Raw genomic sequence first — 24,698 nt, forward strand, 5'->3', positions numbered from 1 at the left:
AAAAAAAAAAAAAGAAGAAGAAGAAGAAGAAGAAGAAGAAGAAAAAAAAAAGAGTGAGAGAATGAGTTTCTGCATTAGGGCGCGGTGTCTGGTCATTCTATGAATTTGAGGCTCCTTCCGCATTCATACAGTTAGTTTACGACTCAGCTTGGGAGAATTGCTCCTAAAAGCCCTGTGGGTTCCATGGGGTCAGTAGTTGAAGGTACCTCTCTTCTTCATGTATGTAGGGCTGAGGATGGGCTGTTTTGTGCTTATGCTGACGGAGACGGGTATTTGATGGCGTTCCTGGGGTTTGCGAGCAAGTGCAGTTGAACTGCTTGTACAACCTCTTCCCCACAAAGAATTGATGGAGTGGCCCATTCCCACCTCTCTTCTGAGAGAAGTGTTGCCCGTGCCTAATTGCATTGGATTGGTGGGTTTTTCTTTTCTTTTCCCTCCCCAATGTTGCCAGAAACGGGATGCTGCAGAAACGAAGGATGCTATCTAGTTTACAGGTAGGGGCGGAACGAAACAAGCAGCCCAGAGGATCACACCTACTGTTGGGCCAGATGCAAAAAGTTAAAGACAAATCAAAATGGCCCCGTTGCTACGTTCATGGTACTGCAGCGGTAAGACCACCACCGCAGCCGAACCGAAACGCACGCAAACGGAACCCGGAAACCTGCAGAAACCCGGCGTTGATGAGAATCAATTGATAGAAGTGTGTATGTAAGGTACACCAAGTGTAGAAGTGTCGGCCAAAACGTCTTGAAACGGCCTAGACTCTGCGGAAAAGACGAAACAGCGGCGCAGCCAAACCAGCATATACGGGACGGGGGAAGAAAGAAAAAAAAAAAAAAGCAAGAATTTAGGCACAATCGCCGGGTGAAGCTTGAACAGCCTTTTGCTCCGATAATGAAGCTATTCGTGTACCAACTTCCAGAGAGAGAAAGGCTGGTGTTCGTCAATCAGAACGCTAGTACCTGCACCAGAAAAGACAGAAGAAGGATGCAGACCCCCCCCTGTTCGTTGTGAGACTTTGAAACGTTCGTCGACGAAGGGGCAAATGGAAGAGACAACTCGGACAAGTCGGAAGAAAGAGGGACGAGGGGAGATAATAATCGCTTGTGATAGCAGTACGTATCTACTGGGTTTTGTTTGACACGAACGAGTTTGCAACGGTTTTGACAAGGTTACAAGGGCAAAGGACAAGGTAAAGGCAAAAAGCAGGGGGGGGAATAGTATACGGATATTCATGCCAATTACCAGATTTGATGGGGTAGTACCGATGCCCAGGGTATTGTTTTCATTTTTTGCCATTCCTTTTTTGGTGTTTAATTCTCCGAGGGGGGGAAAGCGTGGGCAGCATTGTCCATCTGTTTGCTCGATGCAGTTTGATAAACCACTATCTCTAAGTAGAGAGAGGGAAAACGACCATAGCAATACATACAACTACGTGGAGATGATTGGAGGATTCTGCCTTCTTGAGAGACAAGGGGAGAATCCCATGCTGTTATGTTGCAGTAGGAAGAAGAAGGAAAAATAAAGGCCGTCGCCTCAAAAGGGGAGGTTCCTCTATTAGACGCAACACATTGGGGGTTGCCTATATAACAACATGCATGCAATTTCCAGTTGGTTCAAACCATTGTCAAGAATCCATTTTCCACCAAGTGGCGTGTTGTCTCCCAGCCGTTGGTTCGCATGGGATTCGTTTGCATGAAGGAAAATGGTAAGGTATGTTGGGTTTGCCTTCAAGCGATGCTACACAACGACAACCATCGAACCTCCTCCCCCCCTGGTCGGGGTAGCATCCAAGATTCTTCGGACCTGTTTCCACGGGTGGCTTACCAACTAAGGGTTGCCTATCTGTCCCTTTTTTCCCATCACAAATACGGTCCGGCGTCCCGGGCACCTCAATCACACTTCTCATCACATCGTCGGCAGGGGGGGAGAAGGAGGGAACTGCTTTTGCCAATCTTGCCCTCGTTTGTTCAACTCTTCGTTCCGAGTTTTGGTGCTCCACATGTAACCCTGGATCGTCCAACAGCTGCTACTACTATGTACCCAGAAAAGGTTCCCTGAGGTTGCAGTACGGAGTACGGAGTAATACTACCTGTGGATTGGCCCTCACGGGGGGGAGAGGGGGGATTCCACCGAGGAGCTTTTGCTACCGACCATGTCCGATGTCACTCTGCAGAGGCAGGGGTAGTACTGGGTCTAGTATGGACTGCTGTTCTGCTTACCACAGCATGTTCCGAAGCTGAGTGATGACTGTCAAACCAGACATCTAGCAAGTAATCTGCTAAAACCCGAGGCCTGCTCTCGCCTCGGTCGGTGAATGCATGAATAAGCCGGCCCTGGGAATTTCCTCCTCGCAATCCGATATACTAGTATGCTCTATATCACCCCGTGTTGTGTGCGTCCATAGTAAGGAGTATATATGTGAGCACCGAGCTGGAAGGCATCTACAACCAGTGCCGAAAGCTATCTTGCAATGAGAAGTAACGCACCAACTTGAATGACAAAGATAGAGGGCAACAGGTGAGATTCTTTAACCCAACCCACCGCATGAAAAGGACGCCTCTTCACCCAATTAGCAACGGAAGACCGATACTACCCAGAGAAGCAAGAGCTGCTATTCCTCTCTCCCTTAGACCAACTTCATAAGAGGCATCGACCGGCCATGTCAGATCATGCTGCCTTGCTGGCTTCATCAACCTCCTTGACCCCTTTAACCGTGTGGTATTCCCAAAACGTGCCCATCTCCAGGCACTCGGCGACGCAGGCCGGGTCATCCCACCACCATTTGTTACCAGTGACATGCCGACCCCACGCTTCGGCCCAGAGCATCCGTCCGATCAGACTCCTAACCTGGGCCTTCTCTTCGTTCTCTGCTTGTATCGCATCCTTGACCTTATCTAGATACTCGGTTGCGCTCTCGGGCACGGCGTAAAACTTGGTCGTCGTCAGAGTGCTTCCCTCCCCGCGCAGACGAGCCTCGGCGAGCAGAGGAGGAAAGGCTGTGCTGGGACTCAGGCATTTGCCCTGCTTTGCCAGGTTCCGAAGAAGGTGTTCCTCGAGCCACGCCTTCATGTTCCTACCCATGGTGCCCGCGCGAGGAAGTGGGTCGATAATCACCAACCGCAGGAAGCCCTTCTTCTTGAGACACTTGTAGACGTTGCCGAGTATCCCAGGTAGCTGCGCGGCGGGACACAGAGACGGCAGCGTCAGAGAGTGAACTGATTCGTATATTCGAGGCGCTACTGGGAAGTCTGTGGGAGAGACCTGGGAGACTGAAATCACCCGGACATTGGCAAACAGCTCGTCTCGCGGTATAGACAGCTGCGATACGTGATATATCTGTTTCGTGGGTTCAAGCGCGGCCAGATAGGCGACAGTGGCTGTATTGCGAATTATACTTAGCATAACTGATCGGTCGTGCAGGACGGAATCACATTACCTGCTGAGTCGTAGAGGGAGATGGTCATGCGAGCCGTTAGGGGAGACACTCTACGAGGCAGCCATTGTCCATCTGTCGTCGGGACTTTGTCCATGTGGATCATGGTTGAGAGCATCCACCTCCGCAATTCCTCGACCTCGGGGCTGTCTCCCAGAAGGAAAGCAACGTCTTTCTTTGCAACGCCCTTCCATATTGTCTCCAGTCGAGAGAGGATTTCGGGCACATTCGTGTCTGCCATCTCGACGACTGCGGCGCGGAGCCAGCAAAAGTTCTTGTTGATGCCGATGCCGTCCTTGGGTAGCTGGTTGGGATCACCCGGCTCAAACGTCGGCTCGGGTGATTCCTCCAGAAGAGGCCGTGGCTCCCAGTCATCGAGAGGCCTCCATGCCTCGGGATTATTAGGCGTGATGGCCATTTCGGTGCCCAGTTCCTCCATTTGGAGAGGGTTAGTTGAGGGGATGGGAGCGACCGGCGAGCCGGAGGGTGGTTTGGCCGTTGGTGACGATGTTGACGAATAGGAGGGAGAGCTTTGGTGAATGTCAGCTGCGAATCTATGGTAATAGCGATGCTTTTGGTGATGAGAGTGGCAGAATCTGGAAAAGGATACATGTATACTGACGTCTTCAAGTTGTCGGCTGTCAAAGGCGGTGTCAGTGGCCTGTTGACAGAAGTGTCAGGAGCGACGGCAGCTGGTTTGGCCGTCTGCGGGCTTTGCCCGAATATCTGCATCAGGCTCTTCATCTTCTCGGACTCTGTCAAGTCATCGTTCGAGACGCGGTCAACCGGCACGAGTGAATCTATCGTCGCAACAAGACTGTCGTGAGTTGTGCGCCTCGGATAACACACGACTTCTGTCAGATGCTTACCGTCGTCACTCGCGAGATGCAGAGGCAGCCTTGCGCTCGTCTCCGGAATCAGCGGGCTCGTGTTCAAGGGGCTGTCGATGCTGACGAGCCGGTCGAGGAAGCTGGTGGATATGCGGCTGGAACTTCGACGGCTCCCCTGGTCAAACATCTTTGCAACGGGCGAGCGATCGGGAGAGAGCAAGGCCGGTGATTCGAGTCCTGACGACGCAGGCGACATCATCTGCGCATCTGATGACGATGTGTTTGTCTTCTTTGCGCCTCTGTTGCGAAAGATGGCAAACGGAGAGTCAGTCGACCAGCGCGAGCTGGCTGTGGATGCCGAGCGTCGCCTCGGCCGACTCTTTGGCTCCTTTTGAGGCGTTTCCCTCTTCTCCTTTCGAGCTCTGTGTTCTCCCACCAGTTCTTTATCAGGGTCCGTCCAGATCACATCCCACATAGTGGCGATGAACCCCGAGCATCCAAAAGGAGAGAGCAGGAAGAATAGCAGGGAAAAGCCTTTTTGCTGTTGCTCAAAATAGCAAACTCAGTTTCATCAAGATTCCTGCCCGAATGGGCGGATGAAGCGTCCACCTGGTCTTGATCTGATGCAGCGGCAGTAACGCAACCAAGAGGATTCGGTGCCACAGCAGCAAACGAGGTGCAAGGGGATCGGAAAAGAGGCTCCCTGCCTACACTGCGAGATCGCCGTCTGAAGGGCACTGAGGGTGGGCAGATTCTCAGCGGCAACCAGGCATGTCCAGCCTGGTCCGGAGGCTGGAGAGCGGTAGGCACTCGGAAACACTTTGAGTTTTGAGTTGCGAAGGGCAATGAAGAAGTAAAAGCGAGCAGCTATGGCAGCATCAGCCGGAACGCAATGCTACAATGTTCACGCTATGGATCAAGAACCGAGGGAAGCGAGAGCGCACAAGAGACTTGGCACCAAGAGAGAGGAGAGGTTCGAAAGGACAAGGGGAGGTGCGCGTCAGCCCAAGGTCAAAAGTGCCAGACCGAGTGGGTGGTTCTCTGGAGGGACCGCGCACACGTTCGCCCCAGGAGGCCACAAACACCGGGATTCAAGTCAGCAGATATTCTCGGTGATTTCGCAGCCTCGCAGCCGCTACTCTAGACGTCCTCGAGCGAGTGCAAGGCCAGCCGCAGGAACTGTGGACACAGCAATGCGGGTTCCCGCATCCTGGTAGTGAGGTGATGGACGAGGCTTGCAAACCGAGGGTAAGTGTTTGCTGGCAGTTGGTTGCTCAGGACACCTCCCACGGGTGCAGGACAGTTGAGCTGAAACCAGAGTTCGGAATGACCACATTGGCTAGCAAAGGTGCCGCAACACTGCCATGCTAAGTCCATGAAGCCATACGCTTGTCTGCTAGTACCGGGAATCTATTGTTCTGTGTGACTTTGTTACGACGCTACAATAGGGTCCGATCCCTTCAACGCTCAACGGACGAGGTTTGTTTGTCAGGAGCCAGGAGCCAGGCGCCAGACGACCATGAGACGTTGCTCACCTGGCCGGTGAGCGGGAGCTGTTGAGATATCTATAATCTCCATCTTACGCCCTTCACAGAAATCATATGAGGAGAGCGCCAGATGAGCAGCACTGCCTTCACTCTCTTACAGACTCCCTGGGTTGCGAACGTTCATCTTCCCCTGAAACAACGTGTTAATCAATGGTTCCACGCTTCATAGCTTATCCACTGGATCGCATTCATTCAAAGACCGGCTGCTCTGCCATCTTGAAGAAAGACACTCGCCCAAACATGCTCTGATGCGCAACATCCAACATCCGGGGGTGTCCGCTTGCGATGCACAGGCTTGCCACAGGAAGAGCAATGAGACATCGGTAGCAGCTGCCGATAGTGCGTGTTTCATTTTCTCCATTGCAATCTGAGTCAGAGGTCGAGTTGGCTGAGATGAATCCTCTTGTCACACCAATACTTGGATATACTATGAGCCAAGGTCCCTCGTTCAGCTCTGGAAGCTCACCACAAACATGAACAGTGTCGGGCACCAATGTCGTTTCCCCAAGAGCATCTGTCTCTATGACCGGCAGACAGCACGTTTGACATTCAGCCACTTTCGCCCCTTCATCTCGTCGATCCACCCAACATGTCTGTACGAGTACCACCACGCGCTATCAGTCCTCTGTACAACAAGCTTTGACGACTTTTTCTCCCAGTTCAGACTTTCCCTGTACAACATCGGTCCTCTCGGCTACCAGCCAGATCAGATATAGATTGGCCAAGGCGTGAGATGCCGAGCCGGCACAACCTCGCCATCACCAGCATCTCATGCCTTTACCCCTTTTTCATTGGTACCGTTGGCCACGGGACGTGCAACCATTGCAAGACACGGTTACATGGCAACGCGGGTCGGTCGGTACTCAGCAGCAAGGTAACATGTGCACGACGCAGAGGAAGATGGCATACAACAACGGAACTATTGCCTTTCATCTCCGGACTATCTTTCTATCTGGCACAGGCGCGGCGCGGATGGGTGGACTGGGAAGGCTGATGAAGGGTCCTTGTGGTAAGCATGGGATGCGGATGGCCCGCACGGAAGGGCAGGATATCATTCTTGTGGCTTCTTGTGAAGACCATACCTATGCAGCTTGATTGGTTTATCCAGGCTTTCCCTTCTCGGCCAGCTCCATCGCAGTCCCTGGTTTTCGTGGTTGATACCCTGCCAGCTGCGTGCCAGCTGCCGTGTCCTCAACCAACTCCAGACGGGCCGCACGGCTGCCCTGCCTGCCCGCCTCACTTTCTGCTCACCTGGCAGAGGGCCGGTACTTGTTGATCCTTTTCCACTCCGTCATCATTGGTGCGTTATGGGACCTGGGAGAATCTCCATGACGACCACCTGTCTGTCTGCACGTATTCGCCCGACTCCCTACAAGAACCACCCTTATTCTACCGCTGTCTCTGTCTTGCGGTTGAAACTCTCGAGCTGTACCTGATATCAATTACTCGCTGTTCTGATCTGCATCTGTTCCATAACAAGCCCGTCACCTTCAGAGGAGGTAGGCCTTTCGAGTCCGACTTGCGCCACGTCATGGAGTCTCCCATCATTCAGCCCAAGGAAGGCCAAGAGCGTGACGGAGCCGATGCGAGAATCCCATCTCCAAGGCTTCCTTCAGCTCCCATGGTTGGCAGGTCCAGATTCTGCGGATTCCGAGACTTTGCCGATCTCGTGGACAAATGGCTGAGCAGCTCTCTCTTTGGGAGGGTGTTTCGACTTGCTGATTCGGGACATGTAAGCTTCATCATATGTCCCTTTTGCGAGACGGAACAAGGGGAGAGGGGAGAGATTTTTACTGTGCTGTATGGGAAGCTGACTGCAATGACAGCCTAACGCGATGGAAAGTACCAGCGTCTTCAAGGAGATTCGCGCTGGACTGACCACGTTCGCGACAATGGCGTACATCATCGCCGTCAACGTATGTTTTTGTGCTGTCAAGGCCTATGATTCCAACAAGTTTACTGATATCACAAAATGCAGGCCTCGATCCTCTCTCAGACGGGTGGAACTTGCGACTGCGCTCTGGCGGACAAGTTCCAATGCGATACCATCCCCGAATTTGTGGACTGTAAAGAAGGTAAGGGGTCTCATCTATATCTGGCCTTGTCTCTCGTAAAACGAGTATCTGACTCTTCATAGAGGTCCGCAGAGACTTGATTACGGCTACGGCAGCCTTGGCTGGCATCTCCTCTTTGTTCTTTGGGCTGTTTACCAATCTTCCTGTTGCCCTTGCGTAAGTCCTTGATGGGATACCTAACAACTCGTGGGTGACTGACTCGAGTCTGTAGTCCGGGCATGGGCCTCAACGCGTATTTTGCTTACCAGGTACGTGCATCAACCATCAGAATAGCCCTCAGCAGTGGCTAAAGATATGATCAGGTCGTTGGCACCAATGGAAGTGGCTCCATCTCATACCGTACCGCCCTGACTGCTGTCTTCTTCGAAGGCATCATCTTCATGTTCCTGGCCCTCACAGGCATGCGCCAGTGGCTCGTCAGGCTCATTCCTGCCACCATCAAGACGGCCACGGGAGTTGGGATTGGCTTCTTCCTCACGGAAATCGGACTCTCTTACTCGTCTGGCATTGGCGCCATCACAGGTGGCGGCATATCAACTCCCCTTAGTCTGGGCGGCTGCCCTCCCGACATGATTAATGAAACGACGGGCGGCTGCAATGGGGGGCAGATGACAAACCCAACTGTGAGACTCCCCGGCACGGCTCTGCCTTGATCAGAAAGCGCTGACGGAAGTTACAGATGTGGTTGGCCATCTTCTGTGGTGGCATCCTGACGGCGTTCCTCATGGCGTTCAGGGTCAAGTACGCCCTCGTCATTGGCATCGCCCTCGTCTCCATCATCTCATGGCCGTACGTCACCCCATTCAAAATCCATCTGCAGCAAGCAGTGTACCTGACTGAACTCATCATAGCCGCAACACGCCCGTCACCTACTTCCCCTACACTCCCGAGGGCGACTCTCGCTTTGCCTTTTTCAAACAAATCATCACATGGCACCCCCTATCCAAAACCCTGAACCAGCTTGACTGGCGTCTCGATTCCACCAGCACCACGCACTTTATCCTCGCTCTTTTCACTTTCCTCTACGTCGACATCATCGATGCCACCGCCACCCTCTACTCCATGGTCCGCTTCTGCGGCGTCGTCAACCCCAAAGACGGCGACTTCCCCCGCTCCACCATCGCATACTGCACCGACGCGCTCTTCATCTCGATCGGAGCCCTGTTCGGATGCTCTCCCGTTACGGCCTTTATCGAGAGCGGCGCGGGCATCGCCGAGGGCGGACGAACCGGGCTCACGGCTGTCGTGGCGGGACTGTGCTTCATCGGCTCCATCTTCTTTGCTCCCATCTTTGCTTCTATCCCGCCGTGGGCTACGGGGTGCACGCTCATTCTGGTCGGGTGCATGATGATCCGCCAGATTACGCAGGTCAACTGGCGTTATATCGGCGACGTCTTGCCATCGTTTGTCGTCATGACGTTTATTCCCTTTAGCTACAGCGTCGCCTACGGGCTCATTGCGTAAGATTTGACGTCCCTTCCCCCCCCCCTTGACCAAGGTCTTCATATCAAAGTGCTAACTGTCTTCCGCTCCAAAAAGAGGCCTCTTTGTCTACACCACCCTCAACACCCTCATCGCCCTCGTCGTCTTCTTCTCACACCACCGCATCGAGCCGCGCGAATACGACCTCAAAGAATACTGGACCTGGCGAGGCTCCGGCCGCGCACCGTGGTTCGTCCGAGCTATGAGGAGCCACCACCATCACGAATCGCCCCGTAATGCAAACGAGAGCCATCATGACCACCACCACCACCAACACGACAACAACGATATCATGATGAACAGCAACAACAACAACCGCAACGACACTATTGCCACCACAAACACCCCTTCGTCGGGACATGATGAGGAGGAAAGCAGTCAGCGGGCGTTTAACCTTCACCATCATGGTTGTGAGGGTCATCATCATCATCCGCGCGGTAATCAGGATGGTTCTTCGTCGGAGAGGGAGCAGGAGCGTGACTGTGAGCGTGAGCGTGAGCATGCCAGGGTGCATTTTGTAGGTGATGAGTATGAGTATCAGCGGGCTTCTCCTTTGAGGGGCATTGCTCGCTGAGTTTTGTTTCTTTGTCCATCATTGCTGCCCAGGGGGGGTGATGCTTTGACTGAATTCGAGCGGAGAGGGGGTCGTATGCGTTGGAGTGTGGACATGACTTTTACAGGGAAAAGGAAGCTGGCCAAATGTAAGATCATGACCTGTATAGATCTGCTAAGTTGGGCCTATTGGACGGGGAGCAGGAAGTCTGTTTGATCTCAGCATGTCGATGATCAAGGTTTTCATATATTCTCTCTTGCTTCAATGCGTCTCTCATATCATATCGCATCGCAATCTCTGAAACAGGCTCCAAGTGAAGAAGCCCAAAGGGGTATATTGGTCCTTCACTCTCATATCTTTAAATCAAAACACCTCCATCCTCAACTTACAATCCCATCCCCCCCCTTTTTTTTTCACCCACTCATATCCACATCCCCTCCACCACCACCACCCCTCGCCTTCTCCGCAGCCCTCCTCCTCTCGAGACCCTCGCCCACCCACTTGTCCACCGCCTCGTCGCCTCCCTCGCCGAGCTTCTTCTCCACCACCCTCTTGAGCACCTCCCCCGCGAAGCCCACAAAGTTGTGCCGCCTCAGGGCGTTCTCAAACGCCCAGTCGCGCCGCTTGCGCTCCTCCCGCTCGAGCAGCTCCTCGTCGCCAAACTCCCTCGCGCGCACGCGCAGGTCCCGGCACATGGCCAGCAGGTTGAACCGGATCTCGGCCTCGTCGTAGCGCGCGACGCGCCGCCGCAGCACGTCGACGACCTTGAGGGGGAACTCGTCCGGGGTGCACGGCCCGTGCGAGATCGGCGCCGGCTGCAGGCCGTCCAGCTCGTACAGCGTCCCGCCGATGGGCGTGTAGGCGATGAAGTGGAAGACGTCCTCGGACGGCTCCCCGTGCTGCCGCGCCGTCTCGTCCGCAAAGGGACTGCTCCGCGCGAACCCGTTGTGCACCTCCCGGATGAGGTCCGAGTTGCTCAGCGCCTCGCCCCGGAACTCGGGCGGCAGCACCATGGTGAAGTCCCGGAAGTCGTGCATCTGCGGGCCGATGTCGACGCCCTCGTCCTCCGTCTTGTTGAGGAGCACGCTCAGCAGGGCCTGCGTGGCGCACGCGTTCTGGATCGTCTGCGCGGCGAAGAAGATGCGCTCCGACGCGTCGTGGTCGAAGGCGCCGTCCTGCGGGCCCGAGGCGTCGGCGTACGGCCGGTCCGTCGGGTACTTGAAGAGGAAGATTACGCCGTAGAGGGGCTGCAGGGCGAGGAGCTCCGAGGGGTCGAGGGTCAGGAGCTCTTCGAACTGGACGTTTTTGACGCCGAGGTTTTCGATGAGGGATGTGAAGACGCCCTTTTTTTGGGGGTTGCAAGCTTGTGTTAGCTGGGGTTGCTCTTCATGATGTGTGTCAGGGAGAAATGAACATACCGCATCGGACTCGACTGCAGCAAGGAAAGAAGACATCGTCAGTTCTCGAGAAGCTCCATGCCGAATTGCCAAGGCGACAGCTTACTCGTGTTCCAGCCACCACTCATGGTGACAGTGTGTGCTCGTTCCAGATACCAGGCTGGTCTAGATACGGGTAGGTTACGGGGAGTATTTGAGAGGAGCCAAAGGATTTGGCGAGGAATTGTCCAGATAATGGAGGTGCTTATAATGAGAACGTCGTTGGACGAGGCAGGTTTGTGACGACAGCTCGGCTTGCCTTGGGCAGGCATGTTTGAGGGCCGATAAGATAAGAGGTCCGCTGCACGCAGGCACGCCACAGGTGGTACGTACCTACACATTGACGGACTCGGAGCTGTCAGGCCCCCTGATATCAGATCCAGTCATTCTCGAATTGATGAGCATCTGTATCTTGGGAAGCGTCAACTGCAAGGAATCAAATCTTTGCGATTACAGCGTCTCTTCGTCTCTTCTACCCATTTGATGTGGTGAATACATACAAAGGCCTGGGCCTGCACGCCTGTTGTGTTGTCTTCTCGTCTCTCCTTCCCGTTTCTTCCTTTCCCATTACTTTTCAAAAATCATGTCTTCTTTTTCTCTTTTCTAACATCTACATTCGAGGGCTCCATGTGAGAAACACTGGTTCCAACGCCCTACTCCAAGCAAGTTCCTACAATCGCTAAATCCATGATAAGATAGAATCTGACGTGTCTTTTTGTCCTCCTCTCCCGTTCTCCCTTTCGTGCTTTTCCCTCTGGATACCTTACAGCTCTATACTCCCGTCACCGCATGAAGCCTTTTATGCTGCGGTGACTTCTTCTCGAACAGCCCTTTCCCTCTCCATACTGTCATGGTTGTTCTCCGCAGTTTGCTCTCCGGCTTGCTGCTGCGGCGTCCCGTCATTCGTCTCGGGCGCAGCTTCGCTCTCCTGATTTGCACTAGTCTCGGCAGCGGCCGCCGCTGCTGCTGCTGCTGCTGCCGCTTCCGCCTCTCGGCGTCGAGTTTCTTGAGCCCTGACCTCCGCTTCTAGATTGGCAATGTGGCGTTCTGCAACTCCGGGCGCGATGCTGGCAAGAAAGAGGAGACCAGCTCGCTCCAGCCGCCTCAGCTGCCCGGCAATCCAAGATTCTTGACCTCGACGCTCCGCGACCAGCCGGGCGGCCATCTGGGCAGGGTTGGGGGTTCCATTCTGGTCCGCTTCAGGGGCGCCATCACGTCCAGCGGCTGCTCCTTGTCTTCCAAGGTGCCCCGGGTCCATGGTAGGAAATACGTGCTCGAGATGCCGACCCAGTGGCCGCCATGCCTGCTCGGCAACGCCGGCCAACAACCCAGTGCTGAGGATGAAGACAAAAAATGCAAGAGCAATTATCGTCAGCCATCTCGACCAGCTTGAATTGGGAGACGTAAAGAACCACACAAACAAAGCAAGGCGTATCAGAAGCCAGATGTGAGGAGCCAACTGCATCACCATCTGGGGTAGGCCGACTGCAGCAGGGTTTCCAGCGTGTAAAGGAACTATTCTTGGTTGCTGGTCTTGTTGCTGTTCTTGTGGCTGATGCCGTCGTCGTGGCGCCTGTTGTTGTTGTTGTTGTTGCTGATGTTGCAACTGCTGTTGTTCGGCTGGAGCGTGGTGGCTGTGGGCGGACTGCCTCACGGTGCGAGTTGAAAGAAAGCGAACATCGTCTCTGATTTGTACCGGCATCCCATGGGCCAGGTTCGGGAAACTGGCCCTGTTTCGGAGCTGATGATGGGCGGGTGGCATATACACTCTGGGGGTATAATAGGCTTCCGCCACGGCACCGTTGAAAAGGAGGGCACGGGGACCCTCCGGAGACGATAGAATGTACACCTCGACGCCTTGCCGCGACTGAGGCGGGACAAGAGAAGGCGCAGAGGTAGCGGCAGGATTGAACGTGCCAGACACCGATCGCAGCCCCAGATCCGGCGTGGCCCGACCACTGCTAGCCCGTGAGCCGCTGTTGGCAAAGACTGAGGTGGTAATTCCCGGTTGGTTGAGCGAGCGGTTGTGAAGCGAGGCGCTGGAGGCGCTTCGGCGCAAGCCGCTCTGATGAAGTGCGCTTGCCACGGACATGGGCGTCTGATTCGTATCAGCGCCTCGCAGAATGCTGTGGACTTCGGTAGGAGTCAGTCCGCCGTGCTGCGGCGTAGAGGAGGCGGAAGAGACGCCCGCGCCGTTCCGAACAATGGTCTCGACATGATAGCTGTGGCCGTTGGGTCCCACAGTCTCGCGGTAGATTGTATGCGTCGGCGCCGGGCTCGCCCTCCCGCTGTTGTCTGAACCATACCCCCCGTGATTTGCAGGCGCGGTGTCGCCAACGCCACGCATGCCCATGTGGGCTCTCCCGCGCTGGTTCTGGTTGACCATGCGAGCCATGGCTTCCCTCTGGATTTGTGTCAACCATTGCGTCATGGTCTGATGCTGCTGCTGGAAAGCTGCCGCCTGTTCAGGAGTATGAGCTGGCGAGTGTGAACGAGCCGGCGATGACATGCGAGGTTGAGGCAGAGTCGCAGTTGGCGTCGGCTGCAGAACCGATCTTCTTGTCATGCCAGGTGGCGGAGGAGGTCCCATAAAGGCGGCATGCGATGGCGTCTGTCGCTGGGCGTTGGTGGACTGAGCCCCCAAAGCCGGGCTCTGGGCGCTGGGCAAGGAAGGCGGAGTCGAAGATACGTTGTCGGAAGCATCCCTTAGGACAAGATGGATCGTCTGCTGGTCGGGGCTACGAATCTGCAGGAGCGAGCATTGTGTTAGCACTCCGCCATTCGAATCTCCAAGGCATATCGAATACATCAACTCACAGCTTCGGCGCCGAATACGTCCTGCAGGCTGTCGGCATCGCGCACAAGCGCTCGGCCGCGGTAGATGAGTCGCTGGTGCTCGTCAGACGGCCGCAAGGGGAGCGACTGTCGGATCCTCTCCTTGAGCTGCCTGATGGTGGTGGCAGCCGGCAGTCCAGGGAACAGCAAAGGGCGGCTGACGCCTACCGACGGCGACACGACCTGGAGGTTGACGACGGGCTGGTCAGACAGTGCCGGGTCTGCCCCATGGGCGGCGTGGTTGAGTAGCTCCGAAGCCATATCGGGGAGACAGCTTGCATGCTACCAGGCGATAAAGGCGGTCTCTCAGTACGTGGCGGAGCAGCGCTGTCGAGGTGTCGCGTAGCTGGTAGTGGAGCAACAGATGACGGCGCCGGTTATGGGAAGGCGGGCGCTTGTGTCATGCGAGATGGTGCTCGACGGCGCCTTTGTGTGATCGGATGCGAACAGAGCGCACACGCAGCAATCTGGCGAGATGGTGGACTCGTACCGACCACTGCAGATGCTCGATACCGCCTCCCACAAGGTGAGGCCGAGCAACGATCAATAGCAGGCGAGCGAAGACGGCGACAGAGACGCAGCGTGTGGAAGGGCGACGCAGACCGCAGGCGAGGGAGAGAAGAAGGGGAAAGGAGTGGAAGGCCGAGAGCTTCAGTCCCAGGGAGATGCAGAAGAGCGAGGATGGAAATCAGCGTGATCGCTTCTAGAAGTCGGGACTGAGCTGACAGATTGCCAATCGAGTCGGTCGGCAGGGTACGTACCGCATCAATGCACCTGCCAGTTGCGCGAGCAATTCGGGACCTGAGGAATTGCCGTATGCGGCTTAGCGCCATGCGGCTTGAAGGGTGTTGGGCACTTTGGGGCCTTTTGCATGCACAAGTACTAACTACTTCTGTGTACTTGCCGCTTATCGTTCCCACTGGTTGAAGGTGAGGTACTGCTAGGTACTGCATTTTTATGTACAGGCGATAAGACTTCCAGTTCAGCGTTGATTCCTCTCAGGTGTTGTCCTCGGGGAAATAGTACGACCTCCCCGTACTGACACGACCTGTCATCGCCGGTATAGATGGCTTCAAGTTGGTGTTAATGCTCATGAGATGCTTGACCGCCGCATCTTCTTGCCCGTCATGACGTCTGCTTGGGATTCGCGATTTTCTCCTGAGGGTTTGTTCATGTGCTTTGTATATACCTGCTTAGCATATCAGGTCTAAACTCTCAACACCAAGCCCTCCTGCCGCTGGATAATTCATCGCTTACCTGTCTCATCTTGCAAAAAAACAATTGGATGTTAACAATGCTAGTGTTGCAACGTTGTCTTCTATCTATTAACAGTCAGTGAATCATATGGGTTTTTTGGCCGTCTGAAGGCACAATGTGCGACCCTTTTCGCTGTGATCTTTTTTACAGTCTTGACCGCTGTAGATATACTGAATGTCGACTTGAGATAGACATATATTTCGTAGAACTCCGTAGGCATCAGAGTCCCAGCAATGGACACTAGAAAGCTCTTTCGACCCTCTTTCGGCCAAATCATTATCCATCAGAAATGACTGCAACCTGTCCGCTGATCTTGTCCGCTCCATGCTGTCACACATCAGCTCCAGATCAGTGGATCAAACCCGCCCGCGTCCAACGATCTCGGCCTCGGCAATTGTTTCCGCCGCACCAGCACCAGCACCAGCACCAGCCACTTTCTCACAACGTCCTGCAACGCCACGCTTCTCCAATACGTCATTTTGCAACCTCCAAAAGCCTCCCGTCTCGAACCCTCCGGGCGCTTCACCCCTCGCCTTGCGCCACGGAAATCCAATCAATGTCTGTCGAAACCGCCTAATTGAGCCTCGTCGCCAAGTGTAAACGCTTCGGTCACAGGCGTATCGCATCACCACCATGCCGGCGCTGGGAATCGGCTCCGGCCGCGTGCTGTATGGCGGCGGGGGAGGAAGAGCCTGCCAGCACCCATTGACAATGGCTTTGCGCGTGAGATGCGCTGCTCGAGCCTCTGCTGGACAGACGAGCCCAATGGCTCCGAATTCGAGGCTTATTCGACGGATTCCTTCCTCGCAGCGCTGCTTTTCGTCGCAAGGTTCCGGCAAACGGCCCAAGTTCTCCCAGCGACTCGGCGAAGCGCTGCGCAACAGCAAGATCACATGGTATCAGATCCCCGTTGGCCTGGGCATAGGCTTCTTGGGGCTGGTTCAGTTCTACAAGGTCTCATCCAGGGAGAGGGAAAGGCAACGGCAGGAAGAAGAGGGCATCACACCACCAAGGCCTCGGCCAAAAGTGCGCCCCGACGGACCATGGTAACGTTCCCCTCCAGCATTTTCAGCCTCGGTTCTGGTTGATATAACTGTCAAGAGCTTCGCCTATTGAAGCTTTGATCTAACAAACTGTTCAGGCAAGTCCAAGTCATGTCGACTCTGCCGCTCAAGGCCATCTCTCGACTCTGGGGCAAGTTTAACGAATTGACAATTCCATACTACCTTCGTGTTCCTGGCTTCAAGCTATATTCTTTCATCTTCGGCGTCAAGTGAGTTTCCCACCGATGCATCATCTCTCAGCCGTCTGACTCCTTGGAATTTATAGTCTTGACGAAGTCTCTGAACCCGATCTTCACGTGTTTCCCAATCTCGCAGCCTTCTTCTATCGAACTCTCAAACCAGGTGCCCGTCCGCTGGACCCAGACCCCCATGTGCTCCTTTGCCCGTCCGACGGCAAGGTCCTGCAGTATGGCCAGATCCAAAGCGGCGACATTGAGCAGGTCAAAGGCATGACATACAGCATCGACGCGCTACTGGGAAAGCACACGCCCGCATCCAGCATCTACAGCGGACTGTCCGACCAAGGTCCAGAGCGCCGGCGGAGTATCAGCGCACCCGCTGGCGATGAGGAAATCATCAAGCAGGAGGAGGAATTCGCCAGGGTCAACGGCATCTCCTACACCCTTCCCGACCTCATGACGGGGCCCAAAGACGCCCACCCAAAGCACCCGGTCACCGACGAATCCGTCACGCCTTCGTCTCCCCGCGCCGTCTCCGAAGTCCGCGCCGAGCTCGCTCTAGGCGAGAAGCCGTGGTACGACCTGCTCTCTCCCGACAAGACCACGTCGCTGTACTACGCCGTCATCTATCTCGCGCCCGGAGACTACCACCGCTTCCACTCACCCACCAACTGGGTCGTCGAGAGCAGACGCCACTTTGCGGGCGAGCTCTACAGCGTCTCGCCCTACCTGCAGCGCACCCTGCCCGGCCTCTTCACTCTGAACGAGCGCGTCGTCCTGCTTGGCCGCTGGCGCTGGGGCTTCTTCAGCTACGTCCCCGTGGGGGCCACCAACGTCGGCTCCATCAAGATCAACTTTGACCGCGAGCTCCGCACCAACAGCCTGACCACGGATACCGCCGCCGACCTTGCCGCGGAGGAAGCGGCCAGGCGCGGCGAGCCGTATCTCGGCTTCGCGGAGGCGACGTACGAAAACGCAAGCCCCGTGCTGCACGGCCACGCGCTGAGGAGAGGCGAGGAGATGGGCGGCTTCCAGCTCGGCAGCACGATTGTGCTGGTGTTTGAAGCGCCGGCCACGATCAAGACGGTCGACGGACAGGAGAAGAAGGGGTGGGAGTGGGCGGTCCAAAAGGGGCAGAAGGTGAAGATGGGCCAAGCCTTGGGACGTGTGCTCGAAGATTAGGGAGGCTCACATATGAAGAAGGCGTCTGCTTGGAATCGTGTAGAATATGTGTTGTTTGAACAAAATTTCATTGTATGTAGCATAAGACATAAAAGTCACAGCCGACGCAAGAAGTCCCAACCGCTCATCCAAGGCAAAAAACCCAAAGAACAACCACCCCCTTACATCGACCACCGACCCCCCCTTTTCCTTTTCACCCATCCACACTCCCCTCACACCTTTTCAAAACCGCAACAACAAGCCACCTCTTCCTCTCCGTAATGTCGTCCTCCCGCTCACGATCCCACTCCCTCTCCACGCCATCGCAATCCCGCTCCCACATCCTCTCGACCTCGACGCCGCCCTCGTCGCGCAGCGCCGCCGCGTCGAAGAAGCCCGCCATCTTGGGCCTCCCCGTGTGGAAGCCCGCCACGACCCACGCCCGCGCCGAGGCGCTCCTCTTGAGGAAGTAGTCGATGGAGCGGCGCAGGTTGGCGTGCTGCCAGGGCATCCAGAGGCAGTCTGCCACGAAGAGGCGGTCCGAACGGTGCTTGTGCGAAGCCGGGAACGCTGCCATCGTCGTCGTCGTCGTCATCCCCGACTCTGTAGAAGAAGCCTGGGTCGTCGTCGTCGTCGTCGCCTTGTCTGATTCTGAAGCTCCTTGCGCTTCTTCCGTTAAAGACGTGGGAGCGGAAGAAGGGGAGGCTCCGAAGACACCCCATTCATGGCCCTCCACGAGCACCGACTTCGTGACAAGACTCTCCTTGCCCACGGGCGCCAGCTCAGGCTTGATGTTGCGCGCAACATTGGCGCGCAGCGTCTTGATGACCGCGGGGGCAGGATAGTCCGTCACGACGACGCTCGCCGCACCGAGCAAGCCCGCCATCATACTCGGCAGCGCCGTCCCCGCACCAAGCTCAAGCGTGCTCAAGCCTCTCGTATCGAAACTCACCCCCTTGCCCAACCCCTCATCCTTTCCCTCCTCGACATCTGTTGCTCCCTCCTCCTCCTCCTTCTCCAAGGAATCCCTCTCGATGAGCTCGGCGAGCAACAGCGACGCGTTCCACAGGTAATGGCTAAACAGCCTCCTGTCCGTCTCGCCCTCGGGGTCGGCCAGCTCGATGAGCAGCGGCTTGGGCAGCTTCGGCGACGCGTACACGAGCGAGTGCTCCGCGTCGCCGTGCTGGTTGACGATGTCGTCGGGGAAGATGACGCCCAGCGACGTCGAGAGGTAGTCTTCGGGGCCGTCGGGCTCGTCGCCTTGGAGGGAGATGCGGGACGTGAGCGTTGCCATTGGGTCGGGGAGCTTGTTGTTGTTCGAAAATCTTTTGTTTCCTCCAGTTGTTGGTTTCTGCTTCGATGGGGTGTGATGAGATGAGATGAGATGATATGGGCGATTTTGTCCAATCTCAAATGTTGCTCTCCAAACAGTGTCGAGACAACTTCGTTCGTATCGTCCAAGTGCCTCAGACTCCCGTGACAACGGAGAATAGTACCCAAAACCTTCTCTCCTCCCTTTGCAAACCCGCGATGATACCAGATAAGAAGTTCTCGAACGTCGTCGCAAGCAAGATATACAACCTCAAATCCCAGACAAGTAACACAAAACACACCAAAACTACCTTCAAACAAGGCCCACTCCGCTCTTCGATAGAATGAAAGAAGTAACAAGATTGAGCTTCAAAGCAGACACACGATTCACTCTTTCTTATTCCAGAGGCTTCTGAGTGTTCGACTCTCGGTGCCTCCCCTCAAGCAGTGAGTGGCCTTGGGTAGAAAAAGAGATAACTATCAAGGTGGGGTGAAGAATTTTGCCCATGCCCCTCCACCCACATAAACTCTCACTTGCTCTCCCGTCTTATGGTGACATTTCTGGATGTTTGAGTCCCGACATTCTACACAACTTCACTCACATCAACCATTATGAGATACAGATCACACATCGTCTTCAGATAGTTGTCTTCATCAATTTTTTTTGTCTTGATTGTTTTCATGTCATATGACACGAATAGTACTACATAACAAGCCATCTTGTCATGACATGTCCATGCCTCATAACACAAAAGAGATATCCCCCTTCAGCTAGGCTCGTGAAACAAATGAAATGATAATTATACATAAGAACCGCCTTTCGAGGCGGAAAAGATGAGCTGCCATCCAAAGCAAGCCTCATGCTTGGATGCACCAAACGAGGTAGGATGCATATACCTGTGAGCACCTGTTCAAACCCGCCCAGTGCCCATCCCATCTGCGCCATCATTGCCCAACACATGTAGTAGTATATCAAAACAGGGTATCAAATCCAAAATTACCCGCTTCTTCCCAGAGTTATAATGTTTCCCATTCAAGAATAGCCAAATACCCAGGCCCCAAGTAGAGATCCTATGCGCCGCTTTGCCATGCTCAAGAAAAGACATGTGATGCAAGTAATATTCGAAAAGTTTCGATTCGAGCTTCTTTACAACTCAGAAGCACCGGTGGTGTCCAGCAGCCGTTGCATCTCCTTGAGCTGCTCCTCAGTGGGGTCGTCAGACAGCCAAGTGCCCTTCTCTTCCTCCGAGGCGTTGAGGAAGCCCTCGGCACGCTTCAGGGTCTGCACGTCAAGGTCCGTCACGTACGACTTGCCATCGGACAGCTTGATGCGGACCTCGTGGTCGGTCGACAGCATCATGTCATCCTTGGCAAGGCGTCGTGGGCCGTCAAAGACAGCAACGACACGCTTCTTCATTGTCATCTGGCCCTTGTTGAAGCCCCAGGAGGAAGGGTAGTCGCGGCGCTTGTTGCGGCCACGAGACTTGGCAGACAGCTGAACGCCGCCTCGGGAGTGAGTGATGCCGCGGGACTTGGATACGCGGTTGATGTTGTTGTTGTTGTTCTTCTTCTTCATGGGTGAGTAGGTCAACTTGGAGACATCATCAGTCTCGTCCTCGTCCACCATGTCCTCGTCCTCGTCCTCGTCCTCAGTCACAGAGGTCTGAGTGGTGGCGGGGAGGTTGTTCTTCTCCAGAGTCTGCTGAACGTTCTTGTCGTCAGCAACCTCGGCCAGTCGCTTTGCGTTGATGGCCTCGGCGGGGTCCTCCTGCTGAACAATGCGCAACACACAGTCGTCCAAGTGCTCGTAAAAGTCTTGGGCGTTGGTAAAGGTCTGCGAGCAGGTGCTGCACTTGCCGGTGGCGTCGGGCGCGTAGCCGGCGAGTGTCTTTGGCGCGACAGCACCGGAAGCCCGCCTTCGGCTGTTGGGAGGAGTCTGCTCAACGCCGTGGACGGCAGTCAAGTGCCTCTTGAAGACGTCGGCGCGGTTGAACGACTTCTCAGCCGCGGAGCCAGAGCCGGGGCAGAAGCCGCAAACCATGGTGCCCTTGTAGTGCGTCAGGGTATGGCGGTTCTTGTCATACTTGCGAGCAAACCCCTTGACGTGGTATTCGCACGTCATGATGGGGCACTTCTCGGGTCGCTCAGTCTGGTGAGTGAGCATGTGCGCCTTGAGGTCCTTGAAGGTCTTGCCACACTCGGGGTACGTGCACAGGTGCTTCTCCTTGATCTCGTCGCCGCTGGGGTAGTCGGCGGACACGGGAGAGATGAAGCTGCCGCCGCTGGCCTTGCCCATGCTCAGGCGGCGCGCTCCTCCAACGCCAGCTCCGGGAGCCATGGCGGTCGAGGTTGCATACGGGCTGTTGGAGTAGGTGGTTGTGGCTGGCTGGAAGGGACCGTTCTGCAGGTAGGGCGAGGAGCTGCTGGTGCGGATCATGTGCGGCTGGGGAGAGGAGGAGGAGATGGCGGAGGGAGAGGCGGGATAATGAGAAGCGGCAGGCTGGTAGTGGTGAGCCTCATACGAGGATATCGCCATTGGCGGCCTGGAGATTTCGGGATGGATCAGAGATGGATCTATTTGCGCAAGTCAGTCGTCAGTAAGCAGCGTGATAAGCGGGCATGCAGATGCAGAAGATCCAATGGCAGAGACGAACGGCGAGGTTGCAGTGAGTCAAGGGAGGCCGGGCAATTAAGAGGTTTTTCAGCTGAGCTTTTGCTTGCCGTCGCTCTTAGCGGGCCAAAGTCAGCCGAGACGGTGAGCCAACCAGGTTGTCTCAGCCATACAACCAACCAGAGGCGGGTTGCACTCGTATGTGTGATTGACTGGCCAGGGGAAGGCGGGAAGAGACAGGCAGAGATGTGTGATGGAACAAGGCGGTGGAGACGCGCGAGGCTGAGGAGATGCAGTGGGGGGAACCAAGCGGAAAATAAAAGAGAAACAAAGACAAAAGCAGGCCGGGAGGGAGCACGGCAGCAGCGGTGATGCCGAAGCCTTTGGTGTTGAGGTGAGAGCAATGACGCAAGTGCCAGCACCGCCAGCAGAGGCCGCCGGCTGCTGCTGCAATGAAGCGCAGTGCAGTGTGCAGCTGCGGGCTTAGTGGGTTCGGGCACCGCCTGGCGGGCTATGCAGTGCCCGTTGCAGCGCTGAGAGGCAGCGACTCCACCGTTCCGGGGGGCCTCTCAGCAGCCCAGCGGCCACAGGAGGGGCAATCTGGCGGGGGTGGCCATGGCCCCAGCGGGACAAGACAGCTATTGGCCGCCCAAACGGGAAATGCCCCCGGCGCCCAGGCTGCCACCTTGGGGGGGGGGGAAACGCAAGACGGGAAAAACAAGAGGGGATACACAGAAACACAGATTCGGTGAGGGCAGACAGAGAAGGCAACAAGTGAGGAAACAGGCAGTAGAGTAGAGAGCCATATGGAATCAAGACTTACCGACAAAGGACTTGGGGTGCGCCAGGTTGTTGGCAAACTCAAAGGCCGCCGACATATCCTCCAATCCGTGGGCGCCAAAGGTGAAGTCGACAAAGTCTGGGTGGGCAATGCCCGGCTGGATACCGAGACCCGGCAGGAAGCAGTCCGTCATGCCAATCTGGCCGTTGTTTGACAGCGGAGATCCAACCGCGGACGAAGGGGCAGACTGCGCCGAAGCCGTCGACAGGCTGGACGAGGGCAGGTAGTCGTCGCCGTATCCGGGGGAGGTAGGGCCGTTGATGAAGGCGACGTCGGCATTGTATAATGAGGGCTCGTAGCCGACGGTGCTGGGGCTGGTGTAGAGCTCCTGGCTGTGCGCGCGCTGCACGTATGAGCCGTAGGCGTCGGCCGGGATACTCAAATCCATGGGCGCGGAGGAGTAGACGGAGACGTGGTGCGGCTCGGCGAAGTGAGTGTACTCATCCTGCTGCTGGGGGAACAGGCTGAAGGGTTGCTCGGCCAGAGAGGCCATTGTGAGAACTGTGTATGTTCGTTGTGGAAGGCGCTTTGAACGGATTGCTTTGCGCAGCCTTGTTCACCAGTGTGAATCGCGGCGCAAAGGAGCAAAGGCCTGGGGCTCTTGCGCTGGTCTTTCGGCGAGAGGACGTTGTTCTGTATGAGTTTTTGGGTCGTGAGTGAGAGCGCAGAGGCGGCGGCTTGTTCAATGGGAAGCTGTAAAGAAGCGTTTGCGGTGCTGCTGTGGTCTCTTGGAGAGGTTGTCGCAAAAGGTAACAAGAGGGAGACCGGCGTGGCAGAGGTGGTTGTGGGAGTAGGTCGTTGCGGTCTTGTTACGGTAGAGGCGACGGCGGTGGTGTAAGAGGGAGCAAACGAGAGTCCGTTGTGTGTGAGTTGAAGCGTCGTTGGCAGACAATTGGATCTCCAGGAGTAAAGAAGGTCTGGAGTCGTTGCTGGAGATGAAGCTATAATTGTATGCTTGAGATGGTCTGGCACCAGAAGCTCGGTTGGACATGTTGGGGGCTACCGAAGATAATATAGGCACCGCAATGCATCGTGGTTACTGGGTCCAGTTACGGATCGTCCTTCAAACCAAGATGCGAGTCCGCGGGAGCAGGTACGTCGACTCCATACTAGCGCCTCGCCCATCTGGATGTACCTACATAATAGGGCAGAGGCACGCAGCCTCATCCGGGGGGGTGGCCATCATCGATTTGCAGTGCCCCCCTCGAACAGAGACCAACAACAGCCGCCTCTCCGAACGGTACATGTAGCGTGAGGCAGGTAGCGTATATTCCACGAAAGAGCAGAGACAAGGGGGGGGAGTGGGAGAAGCAGACGACAAGACGGACGGCATGGCAAGGACCAGGCATATGAAAGGAGGGGGGTGGTGATGCCGGCTTGGTGGGATGGGAAGCCTTGGGAGGAGAAGAAGTGGACGGGACGTGGAAGCAGAAACGCTGCCGGTACGGGCCTGCATGTAGCTTCTGGTCCGAGGCGTGGATCTAGCCGCGGGGAGGCGTGGAAGCTGCCAGCCAGGGGCGTGCACTTATCTCAAAGCCCGAAACCCATGCTCGCTGCTGCAGGCAGGTGCTGTGGGGCGCCGCGGTACGTACCAGCGCCTCGACCTTGCCTTCAAGGTTCGCTGAGATGAGGCCTGGTGGGCCCGAACCGGCCTGGCGCCAAAACCTCTTGCCTGGGAATCAACTCCCAAACCCCAAGCCCTGCTCCTGCCTCAAGACACATTCGGGCACCTCGGCTTCGATTTGGGCCGTTCTCCGGGTGCCAGCCCTGGAAAGCAGCACCCTGTCCTGTCAGAAGCTTGAGTGAAGTCGCGCTACTTTCTGTGCCCGCAAGAGCTGGGTGCTGCCGCTGGTACCGAGGTACGGAGTCATTCCCTGGGCCTGGTTGGCCATCTCATATCACACACACACACACACGGCTTTTCTTTTCTTTTTCCTTTGCAGGCATTGCGGTTTGGGTACCCGTTGTCGTATTGTGTGAGGCCTGGGTGTTAATTGTGAGCTGGCATTCCTTCCTGTTTCTCAGCCTCAGTTCCAAGTATGCGGTTTCCTACAAAGGGGGGGTCCTCCGGCAAGGGTAT

At 55.8% G+C, this 24,698-nt stretch overlaps 7 protein-coding genes across 7 annotated transcripts; 2 read left to right on the forward strand and 5 right to left on the reverse strand.

The window, feature by feature from the left end:
- Positions 1-2,670: 2,670 nt before the first annotated feature.
- On the reverse strand, positions 2,671-4,748 carry BBK36DRAFT_1182202 (hypothetical protein; the record flags this gene model as incomplete). The annotated part of the gene is made up of 4 exons (XM_024896298.1): positions 4,306-4,748; positions 4,059-4,236; positions 3,440-3,966; positions 2,671-3,380 (listed from the first exon to the last, which is right to left on the reverse strand). Exons 1-4 carry the CDS (start codon positions 4,739-4,741, stop codon positions 2,671-2,673), a joined length of 1,851 nt encoding a protein of 616 aa, XP_024746849.1. The 5' UTR covers positions 4,742-4,748.
- A 2,886-nt stretch (positions 4,749-7,634) lies between these two features.
- Positions 7,635-9,891, forward strand: BBK36DRAFT_145727 (hypothetical protein; the record flags this gene model as incomplete). The annotated part of the gene is made up of 9 exons (XM_024897530.1): positions 7,635-7,729; positions 7,792-7,888; positions 7,951-8,044; positions 8,100-8,136; positions 8,191-8,511; positions 8,568-8,677; positions 8,740-9,348; positions 9,428-9,603; positions 9,674-9,891. Exons 1-9 carry the CDS (start codon positions 7,649-7,651, stop codon positions 9,889-9,891), a joined length of 1,743 nt encoding a protein of 580 aa, XP_024746850.1. The 5' UTR covers positions 7,635-7,648.
- Positions 9,892-10,336: 445 nt separating this feature from the next.
- BBK36DRAFT_22788 (ubiquitinyl hydrolase) lies at positions 10,337-11,448 on the reverse strand (the record flags this gene model as incomplete). The annotated part of the gene is made up of 3 exons (XM_024897951.1): positions 10,337-11,266; positions 11,342-11,355; positions 11,427-11,448. The coding sequence occupies 3 exons, from the start codon at positions 11,446-11,448 to the stop codon at positions 10,337-10,339; spliced, it is 966 nt and encodes a 321-aa protein (XP_024746851.1).
- A 710-nt stretch (positions 11,449-12,158) lies between these two features.
- Positions 12,159-14,455, reverse strand: BBK36DRAFT_1171745 (hypothetical protein; the record flags this gene model as incomplete). Its single annotated transcript, XM_024895621.1, has 2 exons — positions 12,159-14,105; positions 14,177-14,455. The coding sequence occupies 2 exons, from the start codon at positions 14,453-14,455 to the stop codon at positions 12,159-12,161; spliced, it is 2,226 nt and encodes a 741-aa protein (XP_024746852.1).
- Positions 14,456-16,216: 1,761 nt separating this feature from the next.
- BBK36DRAFT_1126479 (phosphatidylserine decarboxylase) lies at positions 16,217-17,876 on the forward strand (the record flags this gene model as incomplete). The annotated part of the gene is made up of 3 exons (XM_024891383.1): positions 16,217-16,497; positions 16,593-16,724; positions 16,781-17,876. 3 exons carry the CDS (start codon positions 16,217-16,219, stop codon positions 17,874-17,876), a joined length of 1,509 nt encoding a protein of 502 aa, XP_024746853.1.
- Positions 17,877-18,069: 193 nt separating this feature from the next.
- On the reverse strand, positions 18,070-19,149 carry BBK36DRAFT_1171747 (hypothetical protein; the record flags this gene model as incomplete). Its single annotated transcript, XM_024895622.1, has 2 exons — positions 18,070-18,425; positions 18,573-19,149. The coding sequence occupies 2 exons, from the start codon at positions 19,147-19,149 to the stop codon at positions 18,070-18,072; spliced, it is 933 nt and encodes a 310-aa protein (XP_024746854.1).
- Positions 19,150-20,098: 949 nt separating this feature from the next.
- On the reverse strand, positions 20,099-23,607 carry BBK36DRAFT_1136348 (hypothetical protein). Its single transcript, XM_024892950.1, has 3 exons — positions 23,422-23,607; positions 22,601-23,378; positions 20,099-21,740 (listed from the first exon to the last, which is right to left on the reverse strand). The coding sequence occupies exons 2-3, from the start codon at positions 23,109-23,111 to the stop codon at positions 20,314-20,316; spliced, it is 1,938 nt and encodes a 645-aa protein (XP_024746855.1). The 5' UTR covers positions 23,112-23,378; positions 23,422-23,607; the 3' UTR covers positions 20,099-20,313.
- Positions 23,608-24,698: the final 1,091 nt, after the last annotated feature.

This window comes from Trichoderma citrinoviride (genome assembly GCF_003025115.1).
Source record: "Trichoderma citrinoviride strain TUCIM 6016 unplaced genomic scaffold BBK36scaffold_13, whole genome shotgun sequence".
NCBI lineage: Eukaryota > Fungi > Ascomycota > Sordariomycetes > Hypocreales > Hypocreaceae > Trichoderma > Trichoderma citrinoviride.